The 27,365-nt window shown below is 37.4% G+C and overlaps 1 protein-coding gene across 1 annotated transcript; it reads left to right on the forward strand.

Annotated features, from left to right (window-relative positions):
* Nucleotides 1-164: 164 nt before the first annotated feature.
* On the forward strand, nt 165-27,078 carry FEZ2 (fasciculation and elongation protein zeta 2). Its single transcript, XM_063391005.1, has 9 exons — nt 165-540; nt 1,927-2,035; nt 4,948-5,064; nt 6,480-6,624; nt 9,280-9,548; nt 12,307-12,387; nt 16,487-16,562; nt 18,750-18,815; nt 24,912-27,078. Exons 1-9 carry the CDS (start codon nt 305-307, stop codon nt 24,926-24,928), a joined length of 1,116 nt encoding a protein of 371 aa, XP_063247075.1. The 5' UTR covers nt 165-304; the 3' UTR covers nt 24,929-27,078.
* The last annotated feature ends 287 nt before the right edge of the window (nt 27,079-27,365 follow it).

The raw sequence follows: 27,365 nt of genomic DNA on the forward strand, positions 1-27,365 counted from the left end.
TCGCTATCCCAGCTCGGCCCGGCCCAGCCCAGCCCGGCCCTCTGATCGCTATCCCAGCTCGGCCCGGCCCAGCCCAGCTCTGCGATCGCTGTCCCACCCCAGCCCGGCCCAGCCCAGCCCGGCCCTCTGATCGCTATCCTAGCTCGGCCCGGCCCAGCCCAGCTCTGCGATCGCTGCCCCAGCCCGGCCCAGCCCAGCCCGGCCCCGAGATCGCTGCCCCGGCGCGGCCCCGCCCGCCGCGCGCCTGCGGGAGCGCGCAGCGCCGGGAGCGCGCAGCGGCGCGTCCCCAGCTGCGGCGGCGGCTATGGCGGCGGCGGCGGCTTCGCAGCGAGACCCGGGCGATTGGCAGGACTTCTCGGGATTCCAGCCCTCCGCCGGGAGCGGCCCCGAGGCTGCCTGCGACAAGGGAGGCTGGGGCGGCGGGGATCTCGGGGCGAAGCTGTCCCTCTGCTTCGAGCCCCCGCAGGCCCGGGCTGGCGGCGGCGAGAGCCGCGTTCCGCTGCGGCCGCTCACGGAGCAGAGCGCGCTGCAGGACGACGAGTGAGTGCGGGCCGGGGCGCGGAGAGGAGCGGAGGGGAGGCCCGGCCCGGCCTGAGGGGACAGGGCTGCCCGCCAGCCCTGCCCTGCGGGAGCGCTGCCCCTGGGCCTGGCCGAGCCCAGCCGGGCTTGTGGGCTGCGGGAGCGGAGCCTTTCCCCGCCTCCGGGGCTGCAGCCGGAGCCGCCGGGCCTCGGCCGTGGGGCACGCTCGGCCCCGCGGGTGTGACCTGCAGCCCTCCGGGTTCATCCCCGGACTGCCAGGGATCGCAGAGCTTTCTACCCCGCCGAGTAGCGAGAAGTACTTGTTCTGAAGTGCAGTGACCGTGGTTAGTATTTGTTTAGCTTCTTGCAGAGTGTCCGCTGTCTCAGTGCTTGAAATTAAACGTGGAAAGTGCAGAAAGCAGGCGAAAAACAAAATTGCAGCTGCAACTGCGATAATTGTTTGGGATTTTTTCCCCTGAGGAATAGAGCCTATCTGAGCCGTGCTGCGGTACAGGTTTTAACATTATTTTACTAATTTTTCTTATTTTACAGTAAATTTACTATGTCTTGTTCTAAGAGAAGAATTTAAAAAAGCCTGTTAGCAAAATCCTAGATGTGTGGTGTAAACAGTGAGGTGAGTTCAGTGAACCATGAATCACGCTGGGCAGTGATGAGGCTCTGTCTGCCCTTCTGTGTCTGCCCGGGCCTTTCCTGTGACCTCCTGTGGGCCTTATCTAGGCAACCATTCCAAACATCCAGCCCAGCAGAGCGCCTGCAGGCAGGGCTTGGCTGGGGCTTGAGGGAGCAGCCTGCTCCCAGGTTAGAGACTGAGCTGCTTCGCCAGCTTGGGGCTGTATGGGCAGGACAGCCAGAGAGGATGTGCACTCTGGAAACCATAAAGACTCACCGAGGACAAGAGTGGTGGGCTGAGCTCTGCAAGAGTACTTCTTGAAAAAAAAAATAAATTCTTCCATAATTTTAGTCTGATCTGTACGTTTTCATTATTCTGTGATAAATGGAAAGGAAAAAAAAATATTTGGCTCGGAATTTGCTACGCAGCCTGTGCTAAACAACATTAGGAATGTAATTTATAGCTCGGCTCAAATTTCATTGAAGGAAAGGCTCATCCACCCCCAGAAAAGATCTGGAGTGTAGTTACATAATTAGTGTAGAAACCGTGTCTTCATTTATTGTTTTGTTTCACTGCTGTGCATACATTGTTTGAAAAGGGAGGTAAACTATGTTTCTCAAAAACATTTTCTCATAGGTTTAGAACACTGATGAATATTTAGGGAGAAAAATAGAGTTCCTGATAGAGATATATACCCATTAGGAATATGATTATTGCTGATTCAGTTGCTGCTTGGTTTGGGGTCTGCATTTTTGTTCCTTTATTCTTTTCTCCAGGATTTGGAATGCCTTGACTGATAATTATGGTAATGTGATGCCAGTTGACTGGAAATCATCCCACACGAGAGCTTTGCACTTGCCAACACTGAATCTTTCAGAAAAAGGGGTAAGTTCTGATCAGCAGAAGAACCCTCTTTGGATCCTTGGTGCTCAACAGGGAAGTAAAATTGTTTGCATTTGTATAAAAGAATGTTGTTATTAAGTGTCTGAAAATATTTTTAGTACTTGCCATTATACATGAGAGCTGTTTAAAAATCAAAGAACCATTGATGTATGTTTGCATCTCCCTGGACTGGAAAATAATTCAGGGTTAGTTTTAGATGACTCTTCATCAGAGCCAGAGCATGATAGAAAAAGTGTAAAGTGAGATAGTGTTTCACATCAAATCTTTCTGCTGTGTGATTCATGTTAGACACTGGTCTGGGTTAGGGAGGGAATGGGGCAGAAGTACTCTGATTTAGTAAATCCAGTGAGGACTTTCTAAAGTTCATCTAATTCCACGGTCAGATGGCTTCTTTAACAAGAAAGGTGGCCCAGGGGACACTGAAGTGCAAGAGTTTGTTTTGTTTTCCTTATTTAAGAGATAGAATAGTTCTCTGGGGGAGGAACAGGGAATTAAGAGCTTCAGTGAGGTTTATAGAAAGGGTCGACCTCTGATGATCTTAAAAGTGGATTAAAACACGTCAGGAAGAAGAGCTAAGAGGAATTCCCATCTCACTGGTTTTCTGAGGAAACCAGTGGCTTATCTTTTAAACATAGTGAAGTTCAGTTATGTTGTAAAAATACCTGAGTGTGTAGTCTGAGAATCCGGTAGTGCTTTAGCTTCTGCCATCCATCAGGTGATCAGCAGATGTGACAGGAGCAAAGATTGTTCTGCTGAAGGAAATACTTTGGGGTTCAGTAGAGGAAGGTGCAAATTTGGAACTCATTTTCTTGATTTGAGTCTCATGATAATCCCTTGAATTTGACTTGTGTTTCTTCTAATTTTTATTGAGTCCGTGTTCAGATTTTATGTGTGGTTTTGGAGTAATTAAATTCTTACATTCTACCTAAAAATACAACTCTGCCATGCTGTTACCTTGTGTCAGGGAAAAATGGACTGGAAGACTAACGGATTTCTTGATAAGGAACTAAGTATAATATATAAGAAAATGTTTCTTTTAGTTTTTGTAAATTACTTGCTGGAAATTATGAAGAAAGTACATTAAAAAGTGTAAAGTGGTGTTGCTGGATTAGAAAGAATCTTAGGTATTCTGCCAGCAGAGAGAAAACCAGTTCCTAGATTAAATGTATCTGAAGTTTTTTCAGCTTTCACTCCACATGGCATGCCTTCTGATGTGGAAAGGCTGTGGGAGCGTTTGACATACTTTTCTTGTGCTGCTATGTGTTCAGCAGTGCTGCTGGATATGTGACAGCACATATGGACCAGCTAGTATCTTGTTTCATCTTCTTACAATGAAAACTAACAGCTAAGCAACACTTCCCTGATGCGTTTGAAACCAATAACGTGCTACCAAAATTGTGCAGAAAGCATTTCTCCTCCTGTTTTAGGAGGGAAGGATAAAAGGTCAGTAAGGCTGATCCGCCTGCTCTTGGTTCCTTCACAGGACAAGTCTGTGCACACGTTTGTACATCTCTGACAGGAAAGAAGTGTGGAGGCGTTGTTCACGGTGGTCCAAGGAATGTGCAATACCTTGTTAGTTTTGTTTTCACTAGGTTACTTTTAAATGGGTCATTCCCTGGTAGCAGGAGGACAGGAGGAGGCATGGAGTGTGGCTGGATGGAAAGCCAGATGTTCCTTTTAGTCCAGATTACAGCTGATGCCATTTTTGGTGGTTTATTAGTCTATGTTATCAAAATTTATTTGAAGGTCTCTCAAAATGTTTCTGGAGATGTCAGAAGGGAGAGCAGATCTCCTTCTAGATAAGCTGTTATCCTTGCTTACTATCCCATCATTATTGTCATATCCTATATGCATGAAGAGTTATTTGAGGAAAGCAGACATTTTAAAAATGTCAAATTGCTGTGTATCTGTGTGGTAGGTGAAGAGAGAGTCTGGAGCTTTGTCACTGTACGGTTACTGGAATTCAGATTGTGGAAAAAAGTGGGCATTTGTCTTCGTACTGAGGGCTGAAGAAGTGCAAATTGTATGTTTTCTCCTACAGATGAGCTATCTGGGGATAGTAGTTGCAGGTTCAAAATTAATCTAAGAACTATTAAGGTTTCTGAAGAAACTGAGAAAATTGGAGGAATTACAAGAAAAATTGAAACCTAATACTGAGACCAAGGACTTTGTACAGCCAGTGATGATGCTTGTAAAAAGATCAGTTAAAGAAGTTGAGCTCAAATGGCAGATGTTGGGGATTGCAGCTTTGAGGGCCTTTTCGAGGCTGGAATCTAGTAATAGACAAAGTACAGAAACAATTTTGTAAATAAACCAGGATGTACCACTGTGTGAGAGTAAAATATGCCTGACTTACTAAGGAGGGCTTGTGTCTCTTAGTGTATGTCTGTCTTTGGTTTGAACCAGTGTTCTGATATCACCATTCAGTATCAACTCTTCTCAGGTTTTTTCCATGTCTTTTATTGTGTGACAAAGTGGAACCATAAAAGCACTTAAAAGTAAGAGGTTTGTGTAACATTAGGCATTATAAGCAAGTTTTTCAGCCCACATAGACATCTGTCAGTCTTCAGTTAAGATTTAAGTATTTACTTGACAACCTCCCATGCAGATACCTGCATGTCAATGTGTATATGGTCTTTGTGTACAGACATTATTTAGCAACAATAAAGATTGACAGCAATTTTAACTTTGTCCAGACGCAGTTTTCATTTCATTTTCCAGGCTATTTGATGGAAAAACCTACTGATTCCATTATTATGGGCCAAGATTCAGTTTCATTCTTAAAATTCAATGGTAGTTCCCCTTTTGTTTTTTGTACATGTCACATGCATTTTATACCCTCACGTTAGGGGTGTATATATATTTATATAAATACATCTTTTCATGCTTTTTAGATAAATGACAACTTGAACCTTGACTTGTCAGATGATGAAGAGCTGAGAGAACAGTTGGATATGCATTCTATCATTGTTTCCTGCATCAATGAGGAGCCACTCTTCACAGCAGAGCAGGTAAAGTGTTCAGCAGAGACAGTGTTGTTGTTTGTAGAATGTTTTTTTAATGTTATTATTATCTGTTGTTGTTCTTGCTAAGCTTCTTGGTTGTTCTTTGTTTAGGGTTTTAATAATGTGGGAGATATCATGACTTCATTCAGATTTGATAAATGTTTCAGTACTTCAGGTGAGGTTGATACTCTGGGGTCTTTGAAATCTTTGTGTATTTCTTACCATGGATTAGTCAGGAATGCTACTAAATTAAATATATATGTTAAAAAGCAAAAATATTTTCAGAATCTTAGTGGTATGATAGAGTTTGTAGCTTTCCAGCATGGCTGTGTGGCAGTTCATAGTTTCACAGGGCTTTGTTGTTAGCAAGAATTCTTTGAAGTGTTTGCCTAACATGAGGGCAGATCTGTGTTTCTGCTACTGAGCTTTTGAATTACTTGGTATCTAAAGTCTTCAAGTCCATGGATTTATGTCAATTACCTTGAAAATTGCTCTTGTAAGTAAGGCTAGTGAGAGTCAGGTCTATTAAGGTCCTGCTTTAGTAAGCAAACAAATAATCTATTTTGTTGTTGCTTAAATGGTCAAGCAATGGTTAAGCTGTGAACTCTGATGAACACAGTTAGTAGTAATACAAGAGACAGGACTGCTTGAACTGCCTTGGCCTTGCCTTTTTTACTGTGGGTTGGATCTCAGCACTGACTACAGCCTTTAAACTCCTAAAAGTTGTTCTGTTATTTATTCAGATGTCTTGTTAGTAATTTAGGCTGTAGAAATGTAGGCATTTATGTGATGTAAAGGAAGCTATCTATGCACAGAATTTCTGTTGTCATACTTTCTGTTTGGCTCAGGTCTTATGCCCAGGGATGCAAATCGGCTTCAGGTTATGGTAAACCAGTTCAAAAATACTTCTCACAAGCACAGATGATTTTCAGGCTATTCAGAGGGGCTTTTTGGTTTTTGAGAAGGTTTTTTGAGTTTTTCTTGGTTGTTCTTGGTTTTTTTCTTCGTTTTTTTTTCTTTTTTTTAATTGGGGGAGGGGTGTTTCTTTTACATAGAGAAATGTGGTAAAATAGGGAGTGGGGGAGAGAATTGATTTTTGTTGTTGTGTCTTCCTTCAACTGAATACTCAGGAAAGATACTCCAGCTTGCTCTTTCATTTAGTTCTCTTAAGCAGAATCATGGGTACCTTCATATAGAAATAACCTCGTCGTTTCAACACACTGCTTGTTTTGGCATCACCACTTCACTGTTACAAGGTGTGATTATGCTCAGAGAGCAAGGATGGAGAGGAAATGTCAGTATGGTTTTGTTGATCCTCTTCCATCCAGTCTTGGTGTAGTTTCATCCAGCTTTGCTTCAAATTGCAAGCTCTTCATTGCAATTTGTAGGAGGGTTTTCATGAGGGTTTTCATTTTTCAAAGGTGATTGAAGAAATCGAGGAAATGATGCAGGAATCACCTGATCCAGAAGAGGATGAAACGCCCACCCAGTCAGATCGGCTCTCTATACTTTCCCAGGAAATTCAGACCCTCAAGAGATCCAGTACAAACAACAGTTATGAAGAGAGTAAGTGGTATTTATTTAGTATTTTTGCTCTTATGCTTAGTGAAAATACTTCAAAGGGTAAATTTGCCACGTGTTTAATTCTTAGCAAATCTTTCGTATGAAATATCTGCATTTAAAAATATTTTAAAAATGTCCTGAAATAATAGCCTAGATTTAGTACATAGAGGACTTACCTTTGTCAGCTTTCTTATTTTTCTTATTTTTAAGAATAAAAATAAGACTTTATAGAAATTCCAATTTAAAGCAAATATTCTGAAGGTTGATACAGTGGAATGAAATTCCTTCACGAGTAAAGTGATAAGTTGGTCATTTTTTATTAAACTTCATTATTTTCTGTAAAGTGAGACACTTTCTTGCTGCCAGTACAGTGTTTAAGATCAGCTAAAGCTCTTAAAAGCTATTCAGTAAATAAAGCTTTACCATACCTTTGGTACAGTTTCAGTCATTGCAACATATCTTGATAGACAGTAGCACAAATAAGGCAACCATTTTTTTTGCCCCATAAGGACCACACATATTTTCCATCCTCCTTTTCCATTCCTCTTCAGAAAGCTTAAAAATTAAAAATATCCTTTGTATCCTCTAAGATACAAAGATAAAATCATCTGTGCTTCCCTATACAAAAGCAAAGGAGAAATTTGATGACCAATTTAATAGTAGCAGGTTGAATTGTGTGTAAAAAAACCTGTGACTAACCAGTTTCATGATGTAAAAATTTGTTTAATCTGTGCATTTGCCAACATGAATTCTAGAAAGCAGTAGGGACACAAAGAATATTTGGTAGATGATCTTTCTACTTTGGTCTTTCTTAAAAAGTTTGATGCTTTCTTTTCTGTAGTCTGGGTCAACAGTACAAACTCTGTAGGAGATTCAGAAAACTGGCCAACCTCTTGTGGCATGACTTAGAGTTTCTGCTACATTTCAGATTTATGGAAGAGATCCCAACCATGAAAATGGTCTCTTAACTGTCTTAACACATAAATTTCAGGAATGTGAAAGCAAAATGTATTGTGTTCAGCAGGGCTTCCTGCTTTTTTGACAGTTCCATATGTCTTAGGGTTTGGAGCTAATCAAGCTTGCTGGGTATTTCATATCATATCTATTTTGCTTTGCCTCAGGAGTCCTTCTTGTCTGTTGCATCTTTACAGTTTAAAGGTCAGTCTCGACGAAATAATGCCTTGAGTTACTTTGGCAGATAATTTAACTTTGTTAAATTACCTCACTAGTTTCTCAGAATCTGCTTTCATGTCTTTCAGGTCACTATTTTATTAAAAGCTCTTGCTACTTATTTTTAGTGTGTGAAGATGCTTCAGAATTGGTCTGCATCTCCCTAAAATTTTTACAGGTTTTTCCTAGAAACTGTCTGGTTTTTGTAGGATAGATTAGAGATTTTCATTCATTTAGGATTCAGAGCAGGAAATCACTTGTATTTACTTTTTTCATGGATAGGAAAAGACATACATTAAGGTACTCCAAAAATGAGGCTCTGGTTACACAAGTGATTTCTTCAGCCTACTAAATTTCAGTCCATGTAGTCTTCTGCATTTGAATTCCTCTGTCCACTCAGCTGCATTAGCTGAGTATTTCCTATGCAGCCCTTTCAAGACTTTGATAATGACAACTGATCCGTCAGCAGTCAGGACTGCAGTGGGTAACCTGCTACTAACCTGTGCTTTTACAACAATTGGATATTAGGCTGTGAAACTGTTCCTAAGTGCTGGGACTCACAGGTGCTCACTCTCAGTACTGTTACACTGTTTGAACAGAGTTTAAGGCCTAAGCTACCTTGAAAAACTGCCTGACAGAGAATTGTCTTAACAGGTTTCATTGCCTTCTCTTCAGTTAAGTGACAAGGAGCTTTCTCCAATCAATTTTCCCTGCTGTAATCTAAGAGAAAGAATTCACATTTCACTTACTACCTTTGATGCATCTAAGAGCTACACTTTTTTGTAGTTTGTGGCCTTATTTGTATTTTTCAACACTTGTCTGTAGGTGCTTTCCCTTACAAGAATTCTTGCAGACAGGATATTTACTATACTAATTCAATGAAACTAAATAATTGCAAGCATCTATGCAATGTCCTTAAACAGATTGTAGCTGTTAGTGTAATCAGGACTAGCTGTTTCTTAAGTGCCAAATAAGATTATGTTCTTTGACACAGCAACTGCTGGGACTTGCCAGCGTCCTGGGTGTGTCAGACCTAAACTGGAGTAGAAAGCAGTCCCCAAAGATCTGCTCACTTTTAACCCAAGCAAGCCTCAAAACATTTTCTTGATCATAAATGCACTATCTGTAACCATCCCCCAGTAGTTCAGAAAATACAAAAGCCTTTTCCTCTGAACAGTGAGTGCAGAGGAAAGGAATAGTTTATAGTTGTGTCAGAAGTTTAGCACTTAATTCAGCTTCCACCACATTCTTCATATTTGCAGATTATCACAGATTTCTTAGAAGTAGAAAGTTTAATCATCTTTTTGTTGCTAATCTTGTCACCTCTGGGATGTGTTTATTCCTTTAGGACTATGGTTTTGTTCTATGTTGTTTTAGAACTGAATTTTTTGTTTTGAGAAATTTCAGAGTACGTTTTTCTTATAACTCCCACAAGTTTTCTCATGCTTAAAATCTTGACATACTGCTTTTTATATGAACTATTTGTAGGAGTGAAAAGATTGTCTGTTGCTGAATTAAATGAACTGCTAGAAGAAATTGAGACTGCTATTAAGGATTATTCTGAGGAGCTGGTACAGCAGCTGGCTCTACGAGATGAGTTGGAGTTTGAGAAGGAAGTGAAAAACAGCTTCATTTCTGTCCTCATTGAAGTACAAAACAAACAGCGAGAACACAAAGAAACAGCAAAGAAGAAAAAGAAGCTGAAAAATGGTAGTCCTCAGAATGGCAAACAGGAAAGAGGTCATATGCCTGGAACAGTAAGAAATTTTTTATAAGTCTTTATACATTTAAATTGGGTTTTGTTTTTTTTCCACTATGGGAAGTAGTAGTCCTAGATTATATTGAGATACCTGGTACTCCTGCTTCCATGCCTTCATGCACAAACAAGGCGTAACCTCTTCCTATTGAGATTTTTTTTTCACAAGGTCATATATTTTACTCTTGTCTTATTCAGAAATTTTTTTTAACTGTTTGCAAATCAGCCTGGAACTAGCATACGTTTCTTGTTAAAAATACTGTCTTTGGCTAAACTGCTCTGTATTCTGTTGTCAGTAGGCAAATTCATTTACGTGGTTGGTTTCACTGGGTGAATTTTAGTATGTGTTAGTCTTGCAGGAAATTCAGTACTATTGTTGCTGTAATTGCACAGATATTTATTGATCATGCTGGCTTTTTGGTAGGAAAAGAGTGAACGTCTTACCATGGATCTCCTAACCTGTGGCAGAGTTACTACATTCAACAAGAGACAGGAGGGAGGCCAAACTGTAGTGCATGTGTACAGGGAGGAGATAATATGTTTTATTCTTTACAGAACATAGCAATAAAAGGAAAAATGTCTTTCAAGTAGAGTTGGATAAGAGGAGTCAAAGAGCAAAAGAAATTAGGTTATTAGCTTGTCACATTCTCAATGCAATTTTTTCTTTCCTATCTGTCTAGTATAATTTAAAATTACGTAAGGGAGCTATTAATGTTTGAATTTCTTAGCGCCTCTTATGGAATACAGAAAATGTGGTTTTGTAGATCTTGGCTAAGTCCCAGAAAGAATGCTTCAGTTCAACATCAGAAGGTTTTGGGGGTTGCTTTTCACATGTAAGGAATAAACATTTGTAATGAAATATTAATAGTTCAGAATTTATTTCTAAACTTACAAGCGTAAGATTCCTGTGATGTAACCCAAACAGGGTTCTGATCTCATCTGTCAAATGAGAGATGTTTGTGTGTAGCTAAGTTTCCCTAAAACTTAAGAAAGTCTATGTCTGGAAGACTACAAAATTGTCACCCCTTTACAAGAGCAGAGTGAATAGTTCCTTTTTCCTTCCCAGTCATGGAAAACCAAAAAGGGATATTCTACTTAGAAAGAAAAATAATTACTGTGTTTTGAAGCTTGAGTCAAGTGATTCAGAAACTATTCTGCTTAGTTTAAAGATTCGAAACTTGACTGATGCTTTCAGGTATAATTTACATGGTGCCAGGGTAAGACATTTTCATATTTGGTCACCTCAAGAGAGAGATGTGTCAGGTCGTTTTCTAAGAGGGATTGAACAGACTAGCTCACAGCTGAGACTGTAGCTGCATGTGTGTGATTCCTTTGCAAACAGATTTCATTGTCATCAAGGACAGATTTGAGAGCCCTCTCCCAGAAAGAGGTGCAAGGTTCAAAGTTCCTTCCTTCAACAATCCTTTTTTTTCTTTTTATTTTTTTGAAAGTGCTGAGAATGTGCATGCAGATAGTATGTTCTAGTAGCTTTGTGAAGACTGAGTTTCTGTTAATAAAAAATATAATAATTGGTTATTTTGTTAACTATAATGAAGTCTCATTTTAATACAAAGATTTGAAGAAGAATTAAATTGTCATACACTTAAGAAAATGAATTCTCCTGTAGATACTGTAACTGATTTTTTTTTTAAAAAAAAAGGTATATTAGTTTTTTTGTCCTTGCTACCCTCTTTGGGTGAATCAGTTTCTTAGGCTTCTAAACTTTTGCCTCTTTCACAAGGGGAAATGGAGGGGAGCAGTTAAAAATAGTCAGGGCTTGAAGATACCAGTTCCTTCAAGTAGGATATCTTAAAAGAATTAAGATGGCTTCAGCAAAATCTGTGTCTTTACTGACCTTGTGTGCTTCAGAAGGTAAAAGAATACTGTATTCCAGCACATTTTATTCCCCTCACATAAATAAATTCAGATAAACATGCTGAGGTGTGCTCATCATACTGCCCTGTGTCAGCAGCTTGGCTGTTTCTTCTTTTTATGTTCATGTCACTTGCTGATTTTATATCACATGCTAAACATCAAAACTATTTTGATTTTGATTTTATTTTTTTCACTTCTCCAGCAAGCAAAAGGGATTACAAAGTTCAAGGGAAAACGTGTAGTTGAATTAGATACTGCTTCTTCTTTACTTGGATTCCATGCAGTGGAACTTGAAATCACTATGGGGGTATTATTGTCTCATAATGTATATTTTTTGATATTACAAAAAATAGAGAATATTAATTGTTGCTTCAGTTGTGGAAAATGTAGCACAAAAGCATTAAAAGTTTTAAAGAGGTGGAACTGAAAATTACTGAAAATTACTACCTCAGAGCAGTGTTTCTAGTGCATGCTTAAAATCTGAAAAACTGGTGTCTATAATGTCTCTAAACATACATTGTTCAAACACAAATGTTAGAGGGGATTTTACTGTAAGCTGAACTTTGAAAAATGCTATTCTTTTACATTTCTAAATGAAACAGCTGTAAAAGGCAAGTCTATTATTGAGTATTCAGTGTGAAGATTTCATATTTTTGAATACGTTTTGATGCAGAAATACTGCTTAACTGCCATTACAAGGTTTGCTTTATAATTAAAAAAAATTAGGTAGATGAGTGAAGAAATAGAAATGTGCTGAAATACACTTCGGAGCTTGTCTTTGCCATTTGTCTTTCGTACTCTTGATAAATGCTGATTAATAGTCTTCTGAACTTTCTCTGTCCCTTTTTTTTTTTTTCTTTCTGCTATGTTTTCACTACTTTTAGCGCTTCAGCATGGAAGGGATCTCAAATGTCATACAGAATGGCTTCCGCCACACGTTTGGAAACTCGAGTGGAGAGAAACAGGTGCTGGGCTCTCTTCTTCCTTTTTCTCATTCTTTGCCTGCACTTTTGGTAGGAGTTGAGATCTTGAAAATTGACAGTAGCTGAAGACAAATGCTGAGACAGGAAAAAACAGGATAAAATGCTGGAATCTCTACTCCTTCCCTACCCCACGTTTCTGATCAGCCTGCAGTCTCTTTCTCTCCTCAGCAGCTCAAGAGATTCAAGACTTGATACCCTGATGCACTGTGCTAATTACCTGTATTTCTTAGCCCAGACTAAAAGTCTCTTTTAGCATAATGCATGCTTTGGATACATTGCATGTCTGTAAAAATCTAATAACCAGTCAAAGAATGTGTATCAGGTTAGATGTAGTGTTTCAGCCTTCAGCATTAGCAACTTGCATAATGAAAAAAAGGTTTTGTTTTCTTTTTTCTTCAAATGTTCAGAGCTGATACATCTACAAACAGAGCACCTGGAAAATGTATAGACTGTATTGTCTTTTGCCTTTGAAAACAGCATGATTTTAAAAGTAGCCAAAAATTAGCAATGCAGATTACCAATATAAAATATGCGAGCTATAGGCAAGATTGTGTTTTTTCATTGGCTATTTAAATATTGAAATGTAGAGCAGAGAGACAGTTTCAGGGGGCATCATATAGATGTTGTGTGTGCCTTGGAAGCAAGATTCTCACGCCTTATTTTAAAATAATAACTTGCCTGCTGTTTCAGATCTGTAGTGTGTATTTTATTAACTGCATTTTGAATTTTAGTGAACTGCTAATGCTTATGCTGTTATTTAATCTTTTGGCCCTCTACAGAATATTGGTATTTCACGTTATTTAATGTGTACTCACTATTTTAGTTTATGCCGTTTTGTCAGAGTAGTCCATTAAAGTTATTTTTTTCCCTGGTGAGAAGTCCATTGAGGCAATAAATTGACTGGTAGTTTAGAAGTCAAGGCTGATTAGGCTTTTGTCTGGAAGATGAGTGTTGTATCCTGCAGAGGAGTTTGGGAGGTAAAACAGTTCCTCTCAAGTCATTCTGTAATCATGAGGCTAGAAATCAAAGACTTGCCTAGTTTCACAGGCAAGGTATGTGTATGAGATTTTATGAATACATCGATCCAGTTACTTGTTTGTCCTCAGCTCTGGGGATCTTGAACACATGCACAGAGCTTACCTAACAAGAGTTTTTATCACTCTGCATTATCACAGTACTTGTGAAGCTGTACCACTGTGCTGGTTTGTTTTTTCCCTTGGTTATCTTCACCATAAATTACAGCTGATTATACCTGTATCTTTAGGTATTTTAAATATCATGTATTTTCATAAAGTGAGCTTATTTAGCTATGCCACTCATCATACTTTTGGTTAAAAGACTTTATCTGCCTCCTATGTAGACATAAGTAGCATAATGATATGTTAAAAATAACAGTGATCGAATAACTCTTCCAGTCATTTTTTGAGTTAATTTATTAATGTTATTCCTCATGTTGATCATTCTTTTCTCCTGATTTATCTTTTTCTACATCCTTGTGGTTATGGGAGGTTTTTATTCCCCTTCCTGTACCTTAAAGAAAATCATGGAAGTAATATGAGCTTAAAATGAAATATAGGGTAGAAAGGTGGAAAAGATACCAGCTCTGTTGGGATTTATGCCTGGAAATCCATTTTCCATTGGCATTTGTTTTCTGTTTGGAAGGTTTTTATTTGATCAGGGTTTTTTCTCTCATTACCAAACCCTGGCCCTGCTTTTGAGATACTGATGTAATCTTCTTGCGACAAGTTGCAAAATTGAACAAGTATCAGATCTGCAGTTTCTTAATGCTGCTCTCACAATATAAGTTTGAGAGGGTTTTTTTGGAGTGTCATTATAAACTCACATTCAGGTGTTTTCTGCTAGCAGGGAAGAGTTAGTAAGGTGGAATTGAGATGAAAAAAACTGCAAGGACAGACAGGTCTTTGTGCACCTTGGAAGCCAGAAGTTCCTACATGTAAGATTACAACATAAAAGGGTTTGACAAGTTTGTATAGTTTTTTCAGAATTCTTTTCCATTTTTTAATTTTAATGGCATTTATCACCTTCTACTACCATCTCATAGTGGGTACTACTCTTCTTAAAATCATTTTCTGTGCATGTGTTTGAGACATAAGTAAAAATTGCTTAAGAGATTTTCACCCTGTAAAGAGAAACTTCCAGTGTGAACTCCCTGGTCCTATCTGATAATGTAGTCCAAAAAAAAAATAGACATTGAAGTGTTGGTAGCTCTTTCTGTGATCATACATCCAGAAGAAAATTCAAGACAGTCATCTTCTTTTTGATTTTCAGGCATATCAAACACTTTTTCTAGGTGATGAAAAATTGCAGTGGGAATTGCTGCTTTATCATGTCATCAAATCTGCTTTAAAAATTTAGAGGTCACAGCAGATTTAACACTTGGTCTTGTCAGTAAGCTACACTTCAGTCACTCCTTCATTCTTTTCATATGTTATCCATCACACAGCAATTCAGGAAATGAGTTTTTATAGTGCTGTTATACAGACTGATTGTTACAGCTGCAGAGTTGATGAGTAGAAGGAAAGTATCTCTGGAAACTAAGAAATTCCTTTTTTTGTTTTTAATTGCTACTGTTAGAGAAGAAAAATGAAAGGTGAAGTTTACAGGAGAAGGGAAACGGGGTTAATTGATATCTGGTACAGTGAAATATTCCAGTATTTTATTGTCCAGATAAAGGATAGAATGCCAATTAGTTCTGAAGGCTGGAAAAGACAGACAGAAATCTGGTTTCTGTGTTAATAGATCCACTTTCATCTCTGCCATTGGCAGATTCAGCAGCCTTATATCTAGCTGTCAATTCTGGTAATTTTATTATGAGCAGTTTTCTGGTGACACTTGTTGGTTACATCTCCTGGAAAAGAAATTGAAAATTGTTTCCTGAGAGGCACTGCATACTTTTCTCTGCTGTGCTGAGTGGACATGAGAAAATGCCAAAAGAAGAGGGAGGGAGAGAAGCACCCCGTGTTTGCAGAAGGTCTTGGGGAGGTGTCAGTACCACCTGTACAGTGGGAAGTGCCTCTGAGCTGAGCCTCTCTGACATTTATACAGATGATGTGGGTGGGTGTGAGGTGCGTGATCCTGCTGCAGACATGGCAGTGGCCACAGCTGCTGTGGCAGCCCTCAGCTCCTTCTGCCAGTGCAGCTCTTTGCCATAGGCTGGGGTAGGAGTGACTCTCGCTGAAGGGCTGTTCCCACCAGGCAAGGGGACCTTGCACCTTGCTTGTAACGCTCTCTGCTTGCTGCCTAGAGAGCTACCTAAACGTCAAGCTGAGTAAGACATTGAGGGTTACTTTGCCTACGGCCTTGTAGCTGTGAAACCAAAATAAAGTTCCTGTTCTTAAAGATTGGCTTGAGGGAAATCTTAGGAAGCTTTTCCATTGGGGAAAATTCTAGCTATTTTAGTACTTTTGAAGTTTGGACCTCTTTAAGGGGAATATGCATTCATATAGGCTGCAAAGTAAGATGTTGCTTAAAATGCATGTCATAAAAGACCAACAGGGTTACATCAAGAATTTGAAAATGAATCTTAGTTGCACTGCAGATATGAAAATCTTGAAAGATTTAAAAAATTTTGTTGTGGTTCTTTTTTTTTTAAAGCAGACAAGAATTAAAGATTTCAGTAAATAGAATTGGATATAAAAGGAGTTGGTTTGAAACTATCTGTTACCACACTCAACTATGAAAACTGATAATTTAAATCAGATTCCGTGTTCTGGGGTGTTACGTTTCATTAGGTTTGCCTTGTTCTTTTTGGTTGGAAGTGTATAGCAGCAGAAGGTGAAAGCCATCTGTTTCCATTTCCACCTAACTGTGAGGCAGCATCATTTTCTTTGCAGAGAGGACAATTACATGCATGACTTCTAGTGGCCACACAGTTTGGAAAAAAAAAACAACCTTAGTTTCTATAATAAAAGCTCTGAGATAGAAAGGTAAAATCTTAATCTATTCTGAAATATGATTATTTGTGGCTACCAATTTCAGTTGCTACACTTTTACAAAATAAAATGCAAACAACAAGGTTGCATGAAAGGACTGTCAAGTAACTCTGTTTTTTATTTGACAGTACTTAACAACGGTCATTCCTTATGAGAAGAAAAATGGACCCCCATCTGTTGAAGATCTTCAAACATTAACCAAAAGTGAGCATATGAAATTCCCTTGATCCTTTCCTCATTGTATTTCCAGTTGTGGCTGCTCAAAGCCGATGAATCCATCCAGTTCTCTCTCCCCCCTTACCCTAGGACATGTATATCAAGATGCATGATTTTAACCATGGATTTTGGCCAGCTTGTTTTCTGAGCCTTCATGTTAGGTTTGTTTCCTAGCTGTTGTCTGGAACCCTGAAGGCCAGACACCTGCATGTATCAGGAGGTAAATGTTCCTACCATGTTTTGATGTTGGCTGCATATCATGCAGTTTGTTCCTATAGTGCCTGATAGATCCCTGTTTGTTTACATTTGCTGTGCTTTATTGAGGTTATTGTAATGACTTTGATGAAATGGAGTGGATGTCAAGATACTTAGGACTAGTTCCATAATGAGTGCACTTGATTGCCTTTAAAATAGCTTCTCTCCGCGTTTTGGTGGGGGATTTTGTTGTTAATAAATTTTTAGTAATTAGGAATTCCAAACCAAACAAAGTGTTGACAATGCTTTGAATTCCCCATTCTTCACACCTTTTTTAGGTCAGATCTTCAAAATTATTGTAAGTTCTAAGCCCTCTAGTTGTTTGATTTTATTGGTTGTTTTTTTTTATTCTAATTTGCAAGAAGTCACGGTTGTATTTAAAAAAAATTACTCATTAAGCTGGTTTAATACAACAGAGCATCTCTAGGAGTCAATTGCATCTCCACTGGATGTTTACAGGAACACTTTAAAAACAGATAGTAAAGTGCATCAGTGCATTGGATCAGATTTCTTTGGAGAATCTGAGTATGTCTTAAGATTTTCAGCAGCAGTTCTGTGATTCCACAGGTGGCTGAGGGGTGGTAAAAGGCTCATTGGTTGTTTCTTGGAAAGAGAAAATAAATATTATATTAATTCTAGAGTAAATTAAATGTTTAAGTAGGAATTAAAGTTCCCTTTATTTTTCTACAGTAGGCAGCCTTAGGTGTTAATTCTTACTTAGTCTGTGACAAAGGATTTCTCATTTTATGTTTATTCTTGCAATGAAATTTTATCCTCTTGCCATATTTAAATTTCACTTGACACTATTAAGCATGCGTTAAAGCCTCTTGAAAGCATTTTGTATTGTTTGATGGTTTATTAACAAAATGTCTTGCCCAAATGCATTGTAGAGAGTATTGACAGTGATTTCTGTGGGCTGGTTGGAACTTGACCCTGTGAGTCAGTTGTGGATTTGTGACTCACTGTCTGCTGTTGTTAGGACAGGCAGTAATCAGGTGGGTAGGGTTCTTCAATTGGCTTTTCTTTCAAAGCTTTGTATTACTCCGTGGTTATGAACACTAATGTCTTACTTCAACATAAAACACTTGTTATAATTTGAAACAAAACACTTGTTATAATTTGAGTTTAGAGTCTCATATGAGGAATTTGGAGTTTATTCAATATTGCTTTTCAGTATAGTTTTGTATTTTTGCTTCTTTCAGTCATGTCCTGAGCAATTTATAAAGAACAGTCATTGTTTTTCTTTATGTAGTTATGGACAGGCTTATATGTGTCCAGTCAAGCTTGTCCAGGTGTTTTCCTTCTTCAGAAATAGGCAAGATGGACAAGATCCACTCAGTTATGTCACAAAATGGCATTTTTGCATTATTATAAGTTAATGCCAAATTAAGTAATGTAGTTAAGATTTTTCGAACCCACAGCAGATAACATTCACCATTTCAGGGATGGAAAAAAAGCACCACTAATATTTCCATAGAATTATTCACAGCATTTTTCCATTATCTGAGGTAATGATTAAAGATATTAAGTAATGGAGCATACTCTTCTGTCCTGAGATTTCCAGCCCAGCAATAGTTGTTAACATACTTTAGTTTTGGATGTCATGACTTTCTTTTGGTGAGAATTTTTTATAGAGAAGAGATGCTTGTTGTTGTTGTTATGACCGATGGCATTTTACTGTAAAATATTAACCACGTAAAATGGGACTCCTGCATCCCTGAACTGTGGAGCTCAGTGAGAATTACACAAGTGAAAGGTGGAAAGGATGTGATGTCTCATTGTATCTTCTCATGTTTCAGTTGAGAGATTTCTTACATCTCATAGTAGTATCTCTATGAGTAGTTGGAACTGCTCCAAGGTATTTCTTTTAAGTGTTGTGTTTAATTTATGACTAAATACCTGATTTTTTTCATATTTCAGTTCTGCATGCCATGAAAGAGGATAGTGAGAAAGTGCCCAGCTTGTTAACAGACTATATTTTAAAGGGTGAGTATGCTTCTCAGCAGAAATTTTATTTCATTCTAAATTAATTTACATTTAATGTGTATATGAAAACAGTGATCCTGCAAGATTCATGAATTATGTTGCCCTTTAATCAAACACAGCTCTCATTTATGTGCTATTTTGTCCAAGCATTCTGAGCATACAGTTCATAAATAAGACATGTTTATTTTGTTTGTGTTAGTAAAATATAGCAATCTGCTGAATGACATCAGTAGGAACAAAGGAGTCTGGCTTATGAAGTGAAATGGGTATCGTTAAAATCTTCCATGGCACAGATTTTTCAGTAACTGGAACTCAAACTGCCCATGGTAATAATGCATTTGCCATGCAAAGTGCTTACTACTTCATTTCAAGTGTTACCTTCTGATCAGTAATAAAAAGTATTTATTTTACTTATTATACCTTCTTCAGATACTGTTTTAAAAGTTGTTGTTGGCGTTATTTACTTTCCAGTCTTGCTCTTTAATTTGTTTAAAGAGTGTCAGACATTGAAAAATACTGTTTGCCTTAGCTTTAAGGAGTTGTTCCAGGTAGTTTCCAGGTCACTAAATTATTTTAAAATGTTTTTTGTCTGACTTCATTTTTGCCTAGCTCTTGTAATGCTTACATTCTTACTTAATTCTTGGCATATGATACAGTTTTCTTAAGTGTTTAAAGTTTAGCAAATGCATCAAACTCCTGAGATCTGAACAAATGCCCGTGCAGAAGGATGATGGATGTCATTTTGTTTGCCACCAAAATGTTTCTAATATTCTGCTTTTCATGTGCTGCAAAAGTTTTTCTCTTCTTTTGGTATCATGCATTCCAAGTTTCATCTTTTTTTTCAAATATACTGTCTTTTGGCTTATCTCACTCTAAATGATTTTTAAAGGGTTTTTTATTTCTCACACAGACTTGCAGTCATTCTCACAGTCTCATCTCACTGATATATGAAAGTACTTTCAGGTTTAAGTTATGGATAACATATAGTGTGCTGTCACTTCAGAAAATCTGAAAAAAGCCATACAATATTCTGGAAGCTCCAACAGATTTCCTGTTGAGAGATCCATTTCTAAGGTTTTGTGTAGGGTTGAAGAACTGGCACATACAATAAGAATGCAGAGATTCTTTCAGTTGATTCCTTTGATTTTTCTATTGGTTACCTAATCTTTTTAAAAATTCTTCCTAAATTAGACAGATGTCTTTGTGTGTGCCATGTAGGATCATGGTCAAGGTTTTTTATAGTGGTAATGGCACTAAATCACAGTTTTGTGGAGCAGAATCTTGACCCAAGAGGATGAACTGTTGTCAGTAATTAAAACTATTTATTCTTCATAATACATCTATCTGGTAGTAAGTGTCTGGATTTAACAGTGCTCTTCACAGTGTCTGCTCTTATTTTTAGATGTAGCTATCCAGAAGAACTTTCAGATTTCTGGGATATTGAGAAGAAATTGGCATCTTAGGGAAACTGAGAAATCTTTTTTAAAATCAAAGAAGGCTTTTAGAAGTAGATTGAACATACCAGAGGATGATCTAGGAAGCTTGAACCAAAGTTCCTTCCTGCCTCTTGTATGCTCATTACTTAAAAATCACCAAGGGTGTTCTACAAGTGAGATGCAACAAATGCAAAAAACATCATGCATTAAATGTCTTGGATCAAACTGATCATCCATCATATGCAAACACTATTAGCTTGAAATTGTGAAGCACAAATTGTGGGAACATGGAGAGAATCATTCGCATCCCTCACTGTGAAAGGAAAAGGCAATTTGCCACCAGCTGCCACTTCCTTAGTGAACAGAAACAAGCATTTCTTCATCCTGGGTGGGTTTGTGTGCTCAGTGGTCGGCAGTTGTGAGCACACAGCTAGTGAGCATGGAATTTTACTCCTCCTTTCACTGTAGCTTTAACTAAGCTGCATATGCTATGTTGGCATTATGTTAAATATTTATAACTCAGCTAACAGTGTTACCTTGTATTGTAGATTTATTCTGTGGCAACGGGGAAAGTCTTCCAGTTGTTTCTGAAGTTGTAACCTATTCCTCTTTTCCTGCCACTAAAACTTCTGGCCTGAAACTCCCACGAGGCTTTCATGGCACAAAATACTCCCAGCCACCAGTCTGTTGTCTGGACATGATTTTTAAAGTTTGTTACAAAGAGGAGATTGGTTGAATTCTTTACAACCACTTAGATCAACATTCAGCTGAGCTTTAATACATGAAATTCTAACCTATTTCTTAAATTCTGAAACAAAACGAGTGGCCTACTTTTTGAGGATTCTGCTCTTTTCACTGTAGAGATTAACAATGTGTTGGCAAGTTAAAATTCTTTAAGAAGATTTAGCGTTTAAATTTGTTTTCTGAAAGAAATTCTGAACCCAGTGGTGTAATCCATATAGTACAGTGGTAATTGTATTCACTTTACACAGAATTGATTTCATTGCTTTTTCTTAAGCTTTAATCAAGAAATGAAATTTTGAAATGTGTGAATTACATCACCAAAGGTACTTGGCTCTGTTAAAATCTGTTGAATACATGTTCCTTTGAGGATCAATTTTTTCCAAAGTTGCAACAGAAAAAACAGACAATAAATTATGTGTGACATTAGGATATGTGTAGCTTTATGGGAAATCTAGTTTGGCGTCTGACTGCACAGAGGTAAAACCTTTTTTCAAAATTTATATTCTGTTTTACAGAGCAGAAAAAACCCTTACAAACATGTGCTTGATCATTTTTTAAAGCAGCAGTGTCTTGCTATTCTGTGGTATGTAAAAAATTAGGATATGTAGTCTTATGATGGGTGTTAAGCTATCCAGAGATTTATTAATAGACTTGCCCAGATATTAGTTGTTCAGTGTTGAAAAATTACTAAAATTGTTCAGAAGCAAGAACTGAAGAAAAAAATTACAGGAAAAATACTATTGACATAAAAGTATTGTTAGTACACTGTAAAGGAACAAATAGAAGAATGCTGTGAACATGGAAAGGTGAATGGAACCATAAGACTGAGCATAATTGTTGATGTAACACAAAATAATTCTGAAATTTGGGTCACGTAGGAAGACACACGCAGACACCCCCCCCCCCCCTCTGTCTAATACTCACTATTTTCATTTAATAGTGATTGAGTAAAGTTGTTTGGGCAAGAGCTGGAACTTGAAGGACAGTTCTGCAGCCAGATCTGCTACTGACCTTCTGTGTTACCACAGATCATTCTTAAATTTCTTTTTCATAACCACCTAATCCTTCTGAAATGCTGGAAGTAGAAATCTTCGAAGCGTGGTGTGTGCAAATCCAGTGTAATAAAGAAATTAAAAATAACAACTCCGTGCATTTCATGTTAGGGGATAAAACCACCTCTATATGCATTTCTCAGTAGGATTATTAGTTTTGAAATTATTTCTGGTGCTTGCTTTCTTTAAAGCATCTTCTTTCCCCAATTTCTACTGCCCCCTTGTGTCCCCCAAAATGTTAAAAATATTATCATTTTCCTTGTCATGCTTAAGTCCCTCTTTCCAGGGGTCATTTAGTGCTCCCCTGGATCTTTTCTGTAAGGAATATCTCCTCAAAGGTAAGTATCCCAAAGCCAGACTTAAGTACATACCCTGCAAAGAGTCTGGTGCAGTGCAGCAGCTTATCTTCTCTTGTTCCTGTTGCTCCTATTGCAGCCTAAATTATTTTCAAGGGGATATTTTTCTTTTTGTGAGGTTCTGTTTGTTTTTACTTCTCAGTGAACATTTCTATCCTAAATTTACCAATAATGAAAGGGAATTAGTTATTTGCTTTGCAAGTGAACTCTAGTTGTTCTCCCACTAGCATAAGATTCATACTATATTTTATAAATTTAGACTTAAAATAAATGGTAGCATGCAACTGATCAGTATTTGCAATTGGGTTTAATTTTTTCTGAATGTATACTAATATATCAATATTCTCATTATATTTTATCACTAGGAGCCACTAGTGAAGGGGAAACTGGGATTTGAATAAGGGTGGGGGAATGAATTTACTGACAGGGAAAGAAATACCAAACCAAGACTGAAATTCTTTATCTTAGAAAGCACACCTCTGGACTGAAGCTGGCAGCTTCAGTAATGTCACAGCATTTAAATGCTATTTGTTCTCATCTTTCTGTTGACCTTTTTTGATGGTTGAACTAATACAATGTGACTTGAAAACACTGTGTTTATGTCCACTGGAAGACCTAAATAAGCAAAATGTTTTGTGCATAAGTTAAGCTGTAAAGCAGGTCATAGCTTTATAGCTATGTGTCATAGCTTATAGATGCAGTGGGTTTAAGTGTTGCAGCAATAATAAGTGCCATATCCTTTGATGAAAGTGTGTTTGTATGGACAGTGCTCATTGAATTTTTACTTTCTTTTTAAAGCTTTCAGTCTTTCTTGTGTGTATAATGTAATGACTTTCTGCATAGTGATTAATTTGCAAAGTACAATAATGCAAGTAATATTTTATATATATGATAAAAACTAATATTTATATTACTAGCATTATGTATATTATATATAGTGCAGTAGCCTCTGTAGTCTTTGCCGTATGCAAGTTTAGGTTGCTTTCTGAAGAAAATGCCTCTGTGCAGTTGTTTGTCTCTTCAGTCTCACAAATAATAATTGCCAATTTCAACCCCTCAAGACAGAAGCAGGTGTTGTGGGAGTAACAGAAATACTGTAGGGAACAGCATCTAGGCAGGAGAAGGACTGAAACTGCTGTCTGCAATGAGCTGTTGCCTTGAAAAGCCAGCATTTCCTTGGGTCTGATATATTCACCTACTTCAGGGCTAGTACAGGGGCTCCTGTTTGTTTGGGGGCAGGAGAACATGGGGAGGGCCTGCTGGGATGGAGTTCATTGCAGCTTTAAAGTAGAGGCTGAAGACAGAATTGTGGGAAGGGGAATTATTTGTTTTATTGCTATATGGGTAGTGAAGAATATGTGACAAAATCTGCTGGAAGCAAGAGTTCCTTAGTGTGTAGCTAGTTCCAGAACAAATCAATGACACAGAATTAATTACTAGGGTAGGTTGTCTGGTATCACATCTAGACACGTTATTTCTACTTCTAAAAGATTACCACTTTTTTACTTCCAGTTTTTACAAAATGTGCAGATTTGGCTTTGTGTACAAGAGTAATTTTTACATAACAATTATATAAAATGTATAAGTATGTACTAAGAGCTGAAATGTTTGCCTTTGAAATCAGATGTGTTATTACAGTAAACTTTATAAGATGTATTTATTGCTAAGTTTTGTGTTCGTTTCTAATGGTCTTCAAACAGTAATTGTGACAAAAATAGAGTGCTGAAAATAATATGCTATACATTACTAGTTAGTAAAATGCATGAAGTGTCTAGTATTGTTTTCTTCTTTCTTCTGAATGTAGATGTCATGAAAGCAGTGATTGCCAATCTTTCTCCTTGCTATTTCATACCTGATCTTTCAAGTAAAAATTTACTTTTTTTTTTGTTTTAATGAAGTAAGAATTTGTACCTTGTCCTATTTTAAAATTATGCAAGCATTTCAGATAATGAGAACATTTATTTTCTTGCCTTTGAAGTTTTTGTTTAATTGTTACACCTGACTTCTTTATTTGCTTTTGTGTTGTGCTAGCATTGGTTTGAAAGCTGGATTGCTCTGAGGTTTGTGTCTTACATTGAAACAGGAATGAGAAACACATGAAGGACATGTCTTATCTTGCCACTGTGTGATTCTAGTACACGCACCAGAATTAGAAAGTAGAGTTAGAATCTCAAATTGTCAGTGCATATTTTTAAAATATAACTGCATGCGTCACCTGTTATTTAATGTTCTGTTTTCTGATACAACACTTTAAAAAGCACTATTTAAGACATGACCTTTAGTTAACTCATTTCTGGATAATACTAGTTAAAGATAGTGGGTTGTGTCACTTCATTACCTTTAGAGAGAGGCTGAAAACTTAATTGCCAGTTTCAGTTGATTACTAGATTTTACTGTGTTACTAATAGGGTAGAATCCAACATTTAAATATCTTAGTATATACATTACATTTTTATGCAGACCAACTTCACTGATATTTATTGATGTGTATTTGTGGGTTTTTTGCAGTTCTGTGTCCTACATGAAGAAGGCTGCCTTTCAGAATTAGCCGTGCTCCTTTCTGTGATGAGAAGCTTTCCTTGGATATAACTCATAGTATTTTTTCATTTGGCACTATACCTAAAGCAGTATTCATTTACCTCCCCTGTGTGTGTGGATTTTCTGATCCTACAGTAAGTCATCTGGGCATGACAGCTCATCCAGTTTAACTTAATAGTGCAATGAACTGGAGCAGGGAACAAACATTGTACAGTTTTACTTGCATTGTTCTGACTTTTTAAAGTCTATTTTTACATTGTATAGCATGTTGTAAATCCTCCTGCACATTTTGTTGTTGGAAGGAAAGGTAAACTTTGAATAGTGTAAATAAAATAAGCCTCATTTTAAGGAATCCATATTTAAAAGCATCTTTAGTTCCTAAACAAAGATGAAGAAATGGTGTTAGTCAGACTTGGAATTTAAGATTCAAGTGAGTTCTCCAGGACACTCCAGAAAGGTGATTGTGAAAGTCAGCAGTCAAGACTGCTTTGTAAATGGTAACTTCAAACTATACAACAGATTTGTTCATAGATTAACAAATCCAGATTTTTTGGTTTGACATAAGTAATTGTGTGTTGCTTGTTCTTGATATTAACACAAACATCTGACTAATATAATATTTCATGTTTGGTTTTATTTTCATTAATAATGTTCATGTGGCTTAGATATTCTCTCATATTGCTGCTATAATTTTACTAGTTTTAAAAGGTGTTTGATCTTAATGAAAATGCTTCAATATATAAACATTTTAAAAGGCAGTATCTTTTTAAAAATACATGTACAGTTTGAAAAACTTGCACCTGGCTTCCAAGTTAGTATTATATTGAGATGCTTGTTGTTGTGTATCTCTGAAATTTACTACAAATATCTCTTGTAAATTGTATGCACTGTCTCCTCTGTGATGATGTACCTGCATTCAAACAGATGAGAATGTATTTTACAAATCCTGTAATAGAAACATACCCCATAATCTCAACTTTAAATACTTGTCACAAGTAATTGTGCCAGTCTAAAAGATGAGATTGAAAGTAAGGAGTGATAATAATAAAAAAATTAAAAATAAAATAAAACCCAACACCAAAAAACCCCCCAAAACCTCCCTTTTTTCTAGGTTGAATTCCTATTGATTCTTCATCCAGATGTATGTACTGAATATCTGAAGGTGTTGGAGTATAAGGTTCTAAAGAGATAAACATGTTTCTTTTTCAGGTTTTTCCATCTAAAGTCCTCAGGGCCTTTGCTAGTTAAAGAGAAATTTGACCCTGAATACCTTGCATCATCTTTAATGTTCAACTTTATCATCATCACCAAATACTATTTTGATCAGTAAAACAACATGGTTTGAAGATAGGTTTGTTTGGGTTTTTTTTTTCCTAAAGGCCTCAATATTTTTGTCTTTTGTGCCTTTTTCAGCTTAAAATTCTTTTTCTTCTCCCTCTGCCCCACTTGACCACCAATGGATACTTGCCAGCCTGCTCAGGAATAAATCGATCCTCTCCATAAGTGTGGCATATGTGAAGAAGTTTTTTTGTTGCTTTATTTTAATTCATTTGTGGTTTCTTTAAAAATAAGGCAGCCATTTATTTCTGTAGCTGATGTGTTACAAATTCATTATGGCATGCTTTTTGTGTAGAAATTCTCGGTGTTGTCTGTTGATGCCTGGAAATGGGCAAAGGGGATGACCCTGCTTTATTTTCAAAAAGGTGCACATATGAAACCCACCATGTCTCTGTGTGAGATTATTCAGAGGTGCTTCAATCTCCTGATGAGGCTTGAAGTGACAAGATTGAGCAAAATAAAGCAACAATTAAGAGAAGAGTAAAAAAAAATACAACAACAAAAAAACTTCTGTCAAAGTTTATGTTACTTGTAACAAATCTTGGATGGCTTAAAGTCACAAACTACTAAAAGTAATGAAACTGGAAATAGAGACCAGAAACAGCTTTAGTGAGCTCAGTATCTGCTTGGGAATTTCATGCCTCTCATCAGACTAAACAAGATTTCATTATGAAAAGTACCTGTTTACCTTGTATGCATTAAACAACAGCTGCCAAATGTGGCAAGTATTATATGTATACCTATATATGTACATAAAAACACAGATCTCAAAATATTTGAATAAAAAGAACCATGCAAATCTGCTTTTCTGCTGAGTTCTATGTATTTTGCGTTTTCTACTATGCATCCTTTTTGTCCAGATCCATTATTGAATCTTGCATTCTTTCAGGCAGATGGATTTCATTCTTCTTTTTAGTTTTAGCCTGTGACAGTTGTAAGTGGCCACCCAAAAACAGCCAAAATATATACCTTAGCAGAGATTTTGTGAAAATCCACTCCATTTTTGATAAGAAGAGTTCTGGAGGCAAAGTTGCCCTAAAGTCATTGAATTTTAAGGTACTTAATTTATTTGTATCACTTTGCTTT

The sequence above is a fragment of the Prinia subflava genome, chromosome 2 (genome assembly GCF_021018805.1).
Source record: "Prinia subflava isolate CZ2003 ecotype Zambia chromosome 2, Cam_Psub_1.2, whole genome shotgun sequence".
Classification (NCBI taxonomy): domain Eukaryota; kingdom Metazoa; phylum Chordata; class Aves; order Passeriformes; family Cisticolidae; genus Prinia; species Prinia subflava.